We start from the raw sequence: 13,609 nt of genomic DNA on the forward strand, positions 1-13,609 counted from the left end.
GCACATTTGTGACATGTTTCATTACGCGTACAATTCTTTGCAATATGATAATAATCCCAGCATTTAAAACATCTTTTAATGTTAATGTGATTGAATGCAGGACACTTTCTCCACCCTACATTCAGTTTCCCTTTGCTCAACATTACTTCATGAGTCTCTTCATCTGCTTCAATTATTACGATACCATCTTTTCCTCTTCTTCCGGACTGATCTTTATCATTTCTTTTCTCTTTAACTATTTTCTTCACTATTCGCATATGAATTATTTTTCGCGTCAATTTTGTTCTGCTTCTTAATTGTACCTATTAAATCATCATTCAGCTCCATTTCTTCCTCCAATATTGACAATTTTTATCTTAGGTTTCATCCGCGGTGACTCAGTAACGTTAAAATTCTCGCCCAGCTTGGCTTGTACTGTCGCCTTTAGCTTTTCCATTTCTTCTCCAGTCTCACAGCCGAGAATCACTGTTCCCTTACTTTCTTTTTTTAACTTCGTTATTCCCATAGCCATATTCTTGATATCTACCTTTTCTTTTATCAGTTTTTTAGTTGCTTCACTCTCCTGTTGCACCTTGGGTTTGACAATTATAATATTTTCTTTTTTCTTATCTTTAACTGCTTCACTATAACATCTTTGAGCTCCTCCTGTTAGTCCACCCGCTCCTCCTTGTATAATTCTTCTCAAGTCTTCCAGTTCTTGTTTAATACTTCCAAATTCTTCTCGAACTATTTCCTTAACCATCATTTTAATTTCCTTCTTACATGCTGTTTCCTCTTTTATTTCTTTCACAGTTTTTACAAGCCAATCTATTTTTACGTCAATACTCGATGATCCACTCGCTCCTGATATCCTATTTCCACTGCTTGATGTCGTAAACGAACCCTTAGATCCTGTAGATCCTTATCTTTCCCTGCTGCTCCCCGCTGCTGTCGGTGCCTTCTTCATATCTGCTTCACTTTCAATTGTAAATTTCTCAAATCCAGGATGTGCAAGTAAACATAAAATTTATGATAGAAATCGCGAACTGGTGTCGTGTCCTGGGCCAGGACACGACACCAGTTCGCGATTTCTATCATAAATTTTATGTTTACTTGCACATCCTGGATGGTAAAACAGCTTAACACAAGATTTGCATGCAACAACTTGATTTTTTATTGCCTTCTTACATGCCGAGCATCGATACTCGTCATATTCATCGTTCATATCGATAATTACCGGCCGAAGCTGTTAATACCAGCATAGGCGGTCAATTACCTTTGTCCAAATTCACACGTCAGCGCTTTGTGTCCACCTTTAATGTCTACCTGTCCGGTTCATATTCATTCGGATTACCGGTGCTCGCATAAATACAGGAATCAGTATCGTAATATAACACGCGATGATCTAAACGCTCTAAATATTCGTATAAATTGTCGCAATCGCAACAAAACATATATTACCTTGTCGTTTACAGGTAATATATCGGTTATCTCGTGCTCGAAACTTGTTAATAGCGACATAAAACGCTGATGTGTCTTAACGACTTCGGTGTTTGATAAATTGGATCGCTGGCCGAATTTACTCCAAAATAAATTCAGGCAAAGCTTTGCGACCGAACGTAAACCGGGATTTCGCGCGATGTTACGCTTATCGAGAACAATACCCTCGGTTTCTTCATACTCCCGCAAGTATCGCTCTTTAGCGTCATTGTCCTCGCATTCGCCCGGCCACCCACTTGCTTCCTGTTTAAGTTGTAGAAATGAGTTTATATATTCGGCTAACAATCCACCTTGCCGTGTTTTGCGATTATATTGGCTAATTTTATATTGCCTTTCATTTACTTTTGTCACGAGATAACCTTTTTCGATAGCCTTGCGTAATTCGCAGATCACCCACGTGCTCTCGAATTCGCGTTCGCTAGGACGCTTGTGCGTACACGACGTCCGCGAAAATGTTTCGCAGCAACTGCGACATAAAGCAAATAACAATTTTCCGTGTACGCGATACGGGAGTACTGGATGAAATAAATCGCTCGGTGGAAGTACAATACAACGTACGAGGCCTTCGACAGAATCAAAATTATAATTTGGTGCCGTTCGAATTAAAGTGGAACATCATCGCCGACATAAATATCGGGATGGCCGATAGGGAAAGCACCCGTCTTCAATACATACGGGTACAAAGAACATACATCTACATAACGTATTTTCTCCGTATCCGTGATTTTGTAGAGTCGCGATATTTCCCGTACGTCTACCGAAAAATGCGTCGCGAGGATCGAGCGGTGCTGTTTCCACCATCAGATGGCTCTCGAGAAATTCGCGCATCTCGCGATTGTCCCGCATTTCTCGATCGAAGGTACACTCCCACTTTTCTGTCATTAAGTACCCCCGTTGTCGCAGTCGCCACGAGATCGCGAGAGTTCGTTCGTATCGCGAGTCTATCGTGTCTTTACGGTCCATAGTCGACGAAAGCGTTTCATCGCGATTTATCGGAAAGCACGGTGTACATCCGTGCCAAAAGCAGCCGTGGAATTGCAGCACGTGACGCGACGTTACTCCCGTTTCCGATGTTTTTTCGTAATAACCATCGACGAGTGTGCCGTTGATTGTACGATATTCTCGCGCACGCCCTGCGTGTTTATTGAATGACCGAGCTCGCGCTCCTTCCAGCCACTGTAGAGCTTTACGCGAATACATGTTCGCTTTTCTGACACCTATTGTATTCAAGTGTAAGAAGTTTTTCCGAAAAACTGTCATACACGTCGAAGCAATAGTTGTACATTCCTCGAACGGGCATACATTTCCGCGATCTATAAAAATTTTTCTAAACGCCATGCACGCTCGTCGAAGTATATCAACATCGGTACGGCAATATTGCACTATCTCGTGTTGAAAATCAAACACGGAATTTTTTAGCCGCATGTCCGTGTGCCACGCGAGAAAGCGTTCGCGCTCTTTCGATTTCATAGTTTCGGGAGAGTAGTAATGTGCGGTGAGTAATGGTCCGACATGCGATTGATTTTCGATAGTATTGAATAAATGCGGGAAAATGCCTTTATCCGACGTATCCTTCAACCCGAAAGCCTTCGGTAAATCAGATAAACGCATCGGCATATAATTCACGCTATCGATAAACTTTGTACGTCCAACCGTTAATACGACGATCTTTGTCGCGTTCAAAGTCATTATCGGCTCGAGATTGACGCGATTTTCTACAATATATTTAAAAATAAATTGAGCGTCGAACGCTTTCGCATTGTGTGCTGTGCATATGATCTATTTGAAATATTTCGTCTTTCGCATTGCGAAATCGACAAAATGTTTCACCGGATCGTTACGAAACACGAACTCTCGCGGAACGGCACTGGGGTTGCGCCGAATAAAGGATGGGGATCCTCGGGTCGCGCAAGATATTTGCAGAGAAGCTGTATTTTTCTTTTCCAAGAATATATATTTTCGTTAAATTTGATTTGGTGTTACACTTTTGATTTAGTCCTCGATTCCACTTAAATATCCGCGTAGTATTCGGTGGTTAGGTAGCGAGCGATTCTCAGTAATTCTTCTTGATTCGTATTTTTATTAGCGACTGTCCTCGCAGGTTGACTCTCGGTCTTATATATTCTTTTGTTCTTAGATTTCTTTTGGGAAAGGCCCTCGGAAATAGGTCTCTGATTGGTTAATAATATTCATTTTTGATCTAAGTGCAAGCGAAGCAGATCGAAGTCGCAGGTCTTCGCTCGCATCTCGCGATTTCCGGTGCTTCGCGCGTGTCTCGCTGCGTTAGCGTTTTCGTGCGACGAGTGTTTGGCGAGAGCGCTCTTTTATGTGAGTAAAAATATTTTATAATATTCTACAGTAAATTCTTATTCCTAATAAATACTAGTTATAGTCATTCGGATTATAACAACGGACATATCATTCGGATAGCGGACGTATCGCGAAACTCGCTTCTCTGGCGATTACCCCGAATCTTCTAAATCGACGCGCATTTTCTCTAATCAAAGTTATGTAATTAAAATTATTGCTGACCTGTTGTTGCTGTTGTCGCGCCTGCTGTTGCAATTGTCTATGCTGCTCCTCTTCCACCTCTTCACTCTCTTCCGTCTCCGACGAAATATTATCCTCTTCATTCTCTTCCCTCGCGATTACTCCTCCATTATTCTGCGAGTGCGATAATAATACTCTCTCAGGCTCGTCGCTTTGATCGCTTCCTCTACCCCCTCCGCACTTTGTACTATCAAAAAAAGAAAATTGTTAAATTGAATATACATTATATAAAATACTAAGATATTGCTTTTCTTTGATGCTCGAATTTAATCTTCGCGCAACTGTTAGCGTTATAATACAACGAGATAACTCACCTTTTGGTGGTTATCGGCATATCACGAGTAACGCTTCCTGCTCCCCCGGCGCTAATATTCCGGAGAATAGTTAACCGGCAAGCGACGAATTGCTAAAAACTTAAATTCGTTTAAGATTAAATTCGAACATAAAAATTTGAAAATAGTAAAATAACTCCGTTACCTTCCACACGAGGATCATATTCATCTTCTTCGTCCTCCTCGTGATTTTCTTCCTTCATTTCTTTTTCCTCTTCATAATTTTCCTCCTCCTCGTCTTCTCGCTCCTCTTCCTCCGGTTCCTTTTCCCGCTCCATTTCTACTATTTTAACATTTGAAATTTTATTATAAATATAATATATAATATATAATTTAAAAGTTTTATATTACTTTGTATTTAAATTTTTCAGAGCTATGTAAACTTATATTTTCTAAATATCGTCTTACCTTGTGTGAACACCTCGCTATCCGCTAAGCTTACAGCAATTATAGAACCGTCGTCGTCATCGTCGTCAACGTCGTTGTCGACATTTTATTATTATTAATAATATCATCTTCGTCATTTAAAATAATATATTTATATATTAAAATTATTATTAATTTCTATATTAAAAAAGAATATTTTATTATTTTTCTAAAAAATATTAACTTACCAGATATCAAGAGACACGGTAGTGTCTCGCGCCAAGACCACGCGTAGCGAGCCTATGCGCAGCGACCGCAGGCACTCCGTGTATCTATACGCGAGTCGGACTTTTGAAAGTATCTCATATTATCAGATCTCATAGAACGGCTGGACTGATCGAATTCTTGATAGGCCTAATCGATAGCTTGGGTTTCAATTATATAAGGAAAATGTCTTTATTTTTGCTCTACGTGTTATACAAACGGAGATATTATAATGCAAAGTTTGATTTATTAAAAAATTGTTGATTCAAGTTTTGGTCATCGACGTCGTCGACCTTCTCAATGCGCATGTGCGTGACAAAATGTACTGTTCGAGCAGTCAATGTTAGATTGCGTTAATGTCGCGCCTTGATCTCCTTAAATGTTAGGTTATTATTATTAGGTTATAGGTTATCTGTCAGTTTTGACGCGCGTAGGTCAGATTTGAGTTTTGATCACACGCGTAGGTTAAAAATTTGATTGATTTGATGATTGAAAGAATGAATCAAATATTCATTGTAATCGTTTAAAAAAATTGTTTATAATTGTTTATATAAAATAAGGAAGTAAATAAAAGTCAATAATGTAAAGAAAAAGTCATAAAAATTTGATAATTCATAGCACTATTATGAGTGCTATAAGCTATTAAAAATGCATATTTATGATTTTTTATTATTAGCTTTATCACTTCTTTATTTTATACCAATAATTACATATTTATGAAAAAATAGTAGAATGGTAGTGTGAAAAAAATATATATCACATATATGTGCTATTACATTTCACATGTATTTCACATGTATGCAGTATAGTATTGCAAACTGTAAATTCTGTTAATTTTTCATAAGTATATATTTATATATATGCGCAATTACTTTCTTGTTACGCTACCATCCTACTATTTTTGTTGTTGTAAGAAGTTGTTAACATGGTAGCGTAACAAAAAGTAGTTATTATAATGAAAGAAATAATATGACTGTAGCGTAACAAAGTAGAAAGTAGTAATTATTATATAAATATATATTTATATGAAAGAAATAGTAGAATTTTGCAATATACTTATACCTGCTGTCTATATGAGTTTGAAAATGATAGCTGATTAATTTCAACTTCTTGTGGGACAGCTTGTATTATACAATGAATCAAAATTATTACTATAATAAATAAATCAGAAAATTTTAAAATTGATTACGATTGATGAATTTTTATTTAATTGAACTCTCATAACGTAAATGTATTTATTATATAATAATATATAATTACACAATACAAAATATCTTTTTGCCATGTAGCGAGCATACAAATTCTGTGGAGTGTAAATAAAAAAAAATTAAGAGAAAATGGAGAAAATAAATGCCGGACACTACCGTTTTTATCTCTTTTTACGTTAACAATCGCGGATTTACGTGCAAAGAGGTTTTTTTATTTAATATTGTTTACATTAATTTTATATTTTGATAACAATATAAAATTAATGTAAACAATATTACAATATAAATATCTTTGCACATAAATCCGCGATTGTTATAATATTGTTTACATTAATTTTATATTTTGTTAATGTAAACAATTACAATATAAATATCTTTGCACGTAAATCCGCGATTGTTACAATACAAAATAAACTAAACAAATAAATTGAACTGAAATAAACTAAACTGTTGTTACAACACAAAATAAACTAAACTGAAATAAACTGAACTGAAAAATAAACTAAAAAAAGAATACATGTTTGTTCTGAAACTACTGTTACTCGTTTGTTCTTAATAAAAAGAATTTTAATTTTAATTTTAAAAATTAATAAAAACAGTGTTGCGGTTTCCTCGACCACGTCCTCGATCACGTCCTCGACCACGTTCTCTTCCAGTTCGTGTCCATCTAGGTGGTTGCGTAACTATATATACAATACAACAAAAAATAATTAATTTGTTGTATTATAACTGTATATTATACATATTATACATATATGAGGAACGTTCATAAAGTCGTACCTTTTGTCCATAAGAAAAAGAATGAGGTGATTAAAATTGTGCATATTTATTAGTTTTTTTCTATTATGAATCCTGCAGAGTTATACATGATTCCCAGCGATGCAAAATCTGTCAGTTACAATTATTGTAAAAATTGACACATTGTTTTTTAAAAAAATGTGTCGAATTTTATAATGATTATATCCGACAGATTTTGCATCGCTGGGAAAAATGTGTAACTTTGCAGAATTCATATATAGGTATAGGAAAAAGACTAATAAATGTGCACAGTTTTAACCACTTCATTCTTTTCCTTATAGGCAAAGGTACGACTTTATAAACACCTCACATATATATATCAAGAAATAGTGCTTTGTGTATATATTTATATTTACCTTTTGCATGCGGTTCATCTATGGATTGTTGCACATTGTGTTCCGGTAAAGATTGTGATGATGGCGATGGCATCGACGATTGTGGCAGCACTGACGATATCGGCGACTGAGGATATTGTGAGGGCATTGGCGCTTTATCAAACATAGTAGTATTGTCTTGCGTCAAGTTTACTGTCAATTTGTTCTTCAATTTGCTCAATTCATATTTCAATTTAAGATTTTCATTATATTGTTCCTGAATTTTATTCTTTGCAGCAGCCAAAGACACTTTTAAGTCTTCTTGATCTACAAATATAATTAAAGTAATGTATTATTAATTTTTTGTATTATGAATTTTGTATTTAAACTTATATTTTATAGATATAGAATTTATTATTTAATAATTGTACCTTTTGTACACCTTTGTACTTGAGCATATTTGTATCTTGTTAAATTTACTTTACCTAAAAATTAAATTAAAATTAGTTTAATTTAGTTTTCAATAATTAAATCATATCATTATTATATATACAGAATGTCCCATTTTAAAGTTTACAGTGCTATATCTTGCAAATAAATGATTTTATTGAAAAATATTTCAGATAAAAATTGTATAATTTTAAAGGGGGTGTAAAACGATGACAATAATTTGATCTTGTCTAGTTGTTTAAGTTATCTTTAATTTCTTAAATAAAACCATATGTTTTACATAAATCAATTTTTTATAATATTCTGCATAAAAAAGTAATAAGAGTAGGATGATCAAAAAGTGAACAGTTTACAAGTATTTTATATTTTAATTTGACATACTCTTATATAAACGATGAAATATCTCATAAATTGCAGAATATTGTGAAGAATCGATTTATGAAAAAAAAAAAAAAAAAAAAAATGGTTTCATTTAAGAAATTAAGGATGACCTCATGATTTTCAAACAACTAGCCAAAGTCAAATCATTATCACCGTATTATGTCCCCCTTGAAATCATACAACTTTCATCTAAAACATTTTTCAATAAATTTATTAGTTTGCAAGATATATTAGTACTGTAAATTTTAAAATGGGACATCCTGTATGTGTACACACACACACACACACACGATTAATAAAATAAATTTTAAAACATTTAAATAAATGTAAAGATAGAAAACTTTAATTGAAGTAACAATTATAAACATATCTACCTTTATGATCCATATTTTTTAGCTCCTGTTTTTTTAGTTCCACTAAAGCCAATCGTAAATCTCTTGGAGCTATATCTGTAAAAAGAAATATTGTAATAAATTAATTATTTTATTGAATGATTAAAATAAATAAAAATACGATATAAACTTTTATTTAAAAAATTAAAATAATCCGAACATTTAAGAGTGATTAATTATATTAATTAATCATATCTATATCATATTGTATGTATGTATGTATGTATGTATTGGGTATTTATTCCCCGCAGGGTTATAAAGGCGCTTTTCAAAAGAGCGTTCCCCAACCTTTTACAACCTCCTAAACTCTCCCCGTACCTGGCCATTTGCGACCTCACAATATATATACCAAAAAAAACAAAAATAATAATAATACAAGCTAATCCAACTTCTCTCCTCCTTCTCTTTCCTCTCGCCCCGATTCGTTCTTCCTTCCTATTTCACTTCTCTCTTTTCTCCTGTCCTGTTCTGACTCCTCCAACATATATTCCTTCCTCATCGGGCCCCCTGTCATTTACCTTTCAGATACTAAACAAAAAACAGAAACAGAAACCTTATAATTCTCCTTGTATTATACCTCTCCCTCTGCACCATCTCCTCTCCTTCTCCTTAACCTCTTCCTTCCTCTTGTCATCGTCATCTCGCTGTTCTTGCCGCCTCCTTTCTCTCTTTCTCTTTATCCTCCTTTTTCTCTCCTCTTCTCTCCTTCACCCCTCCCTCTCCCATCTCCCTCTCTCTTTTGCTCGCATCCTGCCTCCTCTTCATTCATTCCTTGATCTTCCCACTTTTCTTCTCCTTCTTCCTCCTAGTCTTCATCTTCCTTCCTCTCCCATTCTCCTTCCCCTTGCTTTTCTCCATTTCCTATTCTCCTTATGACTCTTTCTTTTCCACCATGTCTGATCTTCCTTTCGTCCATCTCAGTTCCTCCGCGTCCCAGAACCATTCTTCGCCATCGATCCATATCCTCTTATTCGTCATCTCCACTATTCTTCCCCTCTTTCTCTCCATCCTCGCCTTCTCTACTATCCTCCACCTTGCGCTTCTCTCCTCCATCGTCAAATCCTCATCAATCCAAACTCCCCATTTCTTACTTATCTCCCGGCAATTTTCCACTATCTCCTCCTTATCCTTTTCCTCCTTCATCTCCACGATCAGTACCCATGCTCCCGTCTCTCCTATCCTCTCCATTATTTCTCCTATCTTCGCTTCCTTCTCTATCACTCTCGCTATAATCTCTTCCACAAACATTTGCCTCTCTTCTTGGTCTTTTCCTTCCACTCCTTTCCAAATCAAGTTCCTCTTTCTCTTCCTTCTTCTCTCCTGTTCTTCCCTCTTTTCCTTTTCCTTTCGACCTCTCTCCCGTCTTTCCATCTCTCTCCTCCTTTTCTCCTCCCTTTCCTCTATCTTCCTCCATACCTCCAATTCTTTCCATTCTTTCAATTCTTTACTTCCCTTCTCTTTTTTATCCATCTCCATCCTTCTTCTGCCCTCTCTGTCTCCTTCTCCTTCCTCTTGCTGCAGACCTCCCTCTCTTTCGCTTCCTTTCTTCTCATTCCATATGCATTCCTCCCTGGCGCTCTTGTCCTCCTCTTGTTTTACTATCTTCCACCATTCCTCTTCCTCGCTCTCCTCTTCTCCTCCTCTTCCCTTTTTTCCTTCTTTTTCTTCCCTGCTCTCTAACTCCCTCTCATTGCATCCCCTTAGTTCCACGTCTTCCTCTCTCTCTTCGGCCTCACCCTCCTTCTTTCTTCCTTCCCTCTTGCCTTCATTTTCTTTCTTCACTTTCCTTCCTCCTTGAGCTGATCCTTCCTCAATTGTATCCTCAGCCTTCGTGCCCCAATGACTTAAACTTTCCTCCTTTTCTTCCTCATCTTTCTTCATATGGTCTCCATTCAGTGGTTTCTCTTTTAACGCCTCTCCTTCTCCCCTCTTCTCATCATCACTCTGCCTTGTATCTCCCCCCTCTCTTTCTCCTCCTCTTTCTTACACTCACCTCCGTCTCCTTTCTCTTCTACAATCAACTCCTGCTCTTCCATCCTCTTGTCCTCTCTCCGCCTGTCTTCCTTCCTCCTATCCCTCTCCTCGTCCTCGTCAGCCTCCTTCTCCTCCTTTCCTTTCTCTATCTCCCTCTCCGCTCTCTGTATCTCTTCTGTCTTCTCTGTCCTCTCGCCCTGTACTTCCTTCCTTTCTTCCGCCTCTCCTTCCCTTTCTACATATGTCCTATTCTTTCTCTCCTCTTCCCTTCTCTCCGCAGCTCCTTGCTTCTCTCTCCACCTTTCTAACCTCTTTCCTGACCATTCTTCCAAAATCTCCACTATCCTTATCACCAACTCCTTCAATTCCTTTAACTCCTTTATCCCCTCCTTCGCCTCCATTTCCTTCCTTATCTTTATCCACCTTGTCAGCGTCCTTTCCTCTTTATCTCCCTTATCTCACACTTTCCCCGGCTTTCCAACCTTCTTCCAATCTTCCGACGCATTTGTCAGCTGGATCGCCATCGACCCTGCACGTGTCGATCATACCGTGGCGCCCTCTTTCACAACCCACTTCCTCTCTCGTATTCCTTCGCTGTCTCCATCTAAACCGCTCGACCCACTCTCTTCCTGCAGCAACCTCCGTGGCGCCCTCTCCATCTATCCTTTCTCTCATTTAAGCCTCTCCGTGCTGTCCAGCGCCCTCTCTCTCATCTCTTCTTCCTCTTCTTCCACGTCACGTCTCCTCGTCCTTTTTTCACGCTGCTCCATCTTTTTCCACTTTCCACAGAATCCTTTCTTCTTCGTTCTCAAGCTCTCCAACAACTCCCTCAACTCCTCCTGTGTTCTTCTATCCGCCTCTTATTTCCTTCTCCTCCCTCTCACCCAACAACCACCTTTTTCCCATCCCAACACGGAGCACTACGTTCCGCCTGTCACTACCTCGGCGGCCATTCCCCTCTCTCTATTTATATCATATTAATAATCATTAATTAAACAAATTTATATATAATTTAATTTAATTTTTATATACTTTTGACGTAGCTAATCTTTTCTGGTATAAATATATATATATAAATATATGTTTTATCATTTTATCAATATATATAGAGAATTATTAGGTTAAGTTGAATGATAAATATTTACCTTTCGTTTTTGTATGTGGTGTTTGAGATCTATGTTCATTTATTTGATATTGCTGCTGTTTTTGTATTGCTTTTGGTTTCAGAGCAGTTTGAATTAATTGCATGTCCTCTTCAGAAATATCTGAAAATACATTAAATATTAATTACCAGATATTAAATTTTAATTACTTAAACAATTGAAATCTTAAATTATATATATTTATCTCTCTTTTATATAATTACCTTTTATATAATTTTCCTCTATTATTTTAGTTTTACTATGATTCTGCTGTTGGTCTGATACATTTTCCTCAGACATATCTGTAAAAGAAAATATTACGTGATTAGGTGAAAAAATATTTAACATATGTGTATATTATATATATAACATTTTTAAATAATATAATTATATTCATTTAAAAATGTTATATAAATATAATATACATGTTTTGCATAATGAAAAACACACCAGAAAAAGAGAAATAGCTGAGATGTTTTATATAAAAAAGTTTAATAATACCCTTAACCTACATAGAGAGACACAGAGAATTTAAATATTTTATTATTATATACGATAAGGTTATTAAAGTCATTTAATGTTTGTTGCTTTAGGACTTAAATATTCACAGTTACGGATTAGTCGTGTCATAAGACACATGTATTATATTTATTATTAACCATCCTTACATCACGCATATACCATTTATATAATGGCATTTCATTTGATACCGTAATTAATACATCTGACTGTAAGTTCGTCTATACTTTTGTATCCAATCATAACCATGCCATAATATTGTATGTTTAAAATATTGTAATAACTGTTTCAGTTCACATTTGATAATGACCTAAACCTAAGGTCGAAACGTTATGAATTTTATCCAATAAATGAATTCAAATTAGTTCAGTTTTTTGGTCGTCTATACAAACCTTCTTCTATATTCTTTACGACTGGCGGATTTAAAAAAATATATATTATAATTTTTTTAAAAATATATATTATTATTATATAATATACATGTTTATTTAATTTTTCAATTAATCACAATATTTTTATAGTTTCATTACGCTGCGTATTTTTTAAATCTACAGCTGCAAGGGGCAACTTCTCTTTAGACATATCTGTAAAGAAAAATATTAATTAACTGTAAATTAAAATATCGTTTAACACATGTGTACATTTATATAACATTTTAATATAATATTATATTTATTTACCTCTTACAATTTTATGTTGCGTATTTAAATCTACAGTTGCAAGGGGCAACTTCTCTTCAGACATATCTGTAAAGAAAAATATTAATTAACTGTAAATTAAAATATCGTTTAACACATGTGTACATTTATATAACATTTTAATATAAATATTATACTTATTTACCTTTTACAATTTTATGCTGCTTATTTAGGTCTTCGAGGGATAAATTTTCTTTAGATATATCTGTAAAAAAATATTAAGTGATTAGTAAATTAATCTGTAAAGAAAAATATTAACTGATTACTTCTCTACTTTATATATATATATATATATATATATATATATATATGGAATGCAAGAATACTCTCATTTAAATACGCAGTATAATATTTATATTAAAATGTTATATAAATATACACGTGTGTTAAACGATATTTTAATATACTAATCACATTTCATGTTTTTTTTAGTATATATCTAAAGAAAATTTACCCCTTGCAAACCTAAATAAGCAGCATAAAACTATAAAAGGTAAATAAATATAATATATATATATATATATATATATATTGAATTCTGTTTTAAAAATATTTTATGTTCTAATTTTGGACATGCTGTCTGTAATTATATTAATTTTTTACATATTGACGATTTGATATAATTACAGACAGCATGTCCAAAATCAGAACATAAAATATTTTTAAGATAAAGCTTAAAGTTAGTCAAAAATATTATATGCGATGTACTTACTATTAAGGTTGGTGTAATCAAATCTGATCC

At 34.9% G+C, this 13,609-nt stretch overlaps 1 protein-coding gene across 1 annotated transcript; it reads right to left on the reverse strand.

Annotated features, from left to right (window-relative positions):
* Positions 1-884: 884 nt before the first annotated feature.
* LOC145933783 (uncharacterized) lies at positions 885-3,168 on the reverse strand. Its single transcript, XM_083033772.1, has 5 exons — positions 2,183-3,168; positions 1,822-1,945; positions 1,441-1,722; positions 1,256-1,305; positions 885-948 (listed from the first exon to the last, which is right to left on the reverse strand). The coding sequence occupies exons 1-5, from the start codon at positions 3,166-3,168 to the stop codon at positions 885-887; spliced, it is 1,506 nt and encodes a 501-aa protein (XP_082889898.1).
* Between the last annotated feature and the right edge of the window lie 10,441 nt (positions 3,169-13,609).

This window comes from Prenolepis imparis, unplaced genomic scaffold (genome assembly GCF_030444845.1).
Source record: "Prenolepis imparis isolate NDT839.2.m4 unplaced genomic scaffold, iyPreImpa1.0 SCAF_3, whole genome shotgun sequence".
NCBI lineage: Eukaryota > Metazoa > Arthropoda > Insecta > Hymenoptera > Formicidae > Prenolepis > Prenolepis imparis.

Coding starts and splice junctions, on each gene's coding strand:
- LOC145933783 (XM_083033772.1), bottom strand. CDS start 3,168: ATGACTTTGAACGCGACAAAGATCGTCGTATTAACGGTTGGACGTACA. Junction 1,946..2,182: donor CACGGATACGGAGAAAATAC/GTTATGTAGATG, acceptor TTTATGTCGCAG/TTGCTGCGAAACATTTTCGC. Junction 1,306..1,440: donor TATTACCTGTAAACGACAAG/GTAATATATGTT, acceptor TGAACCGGACAG/GTAGACATTAAAGGTGGACA.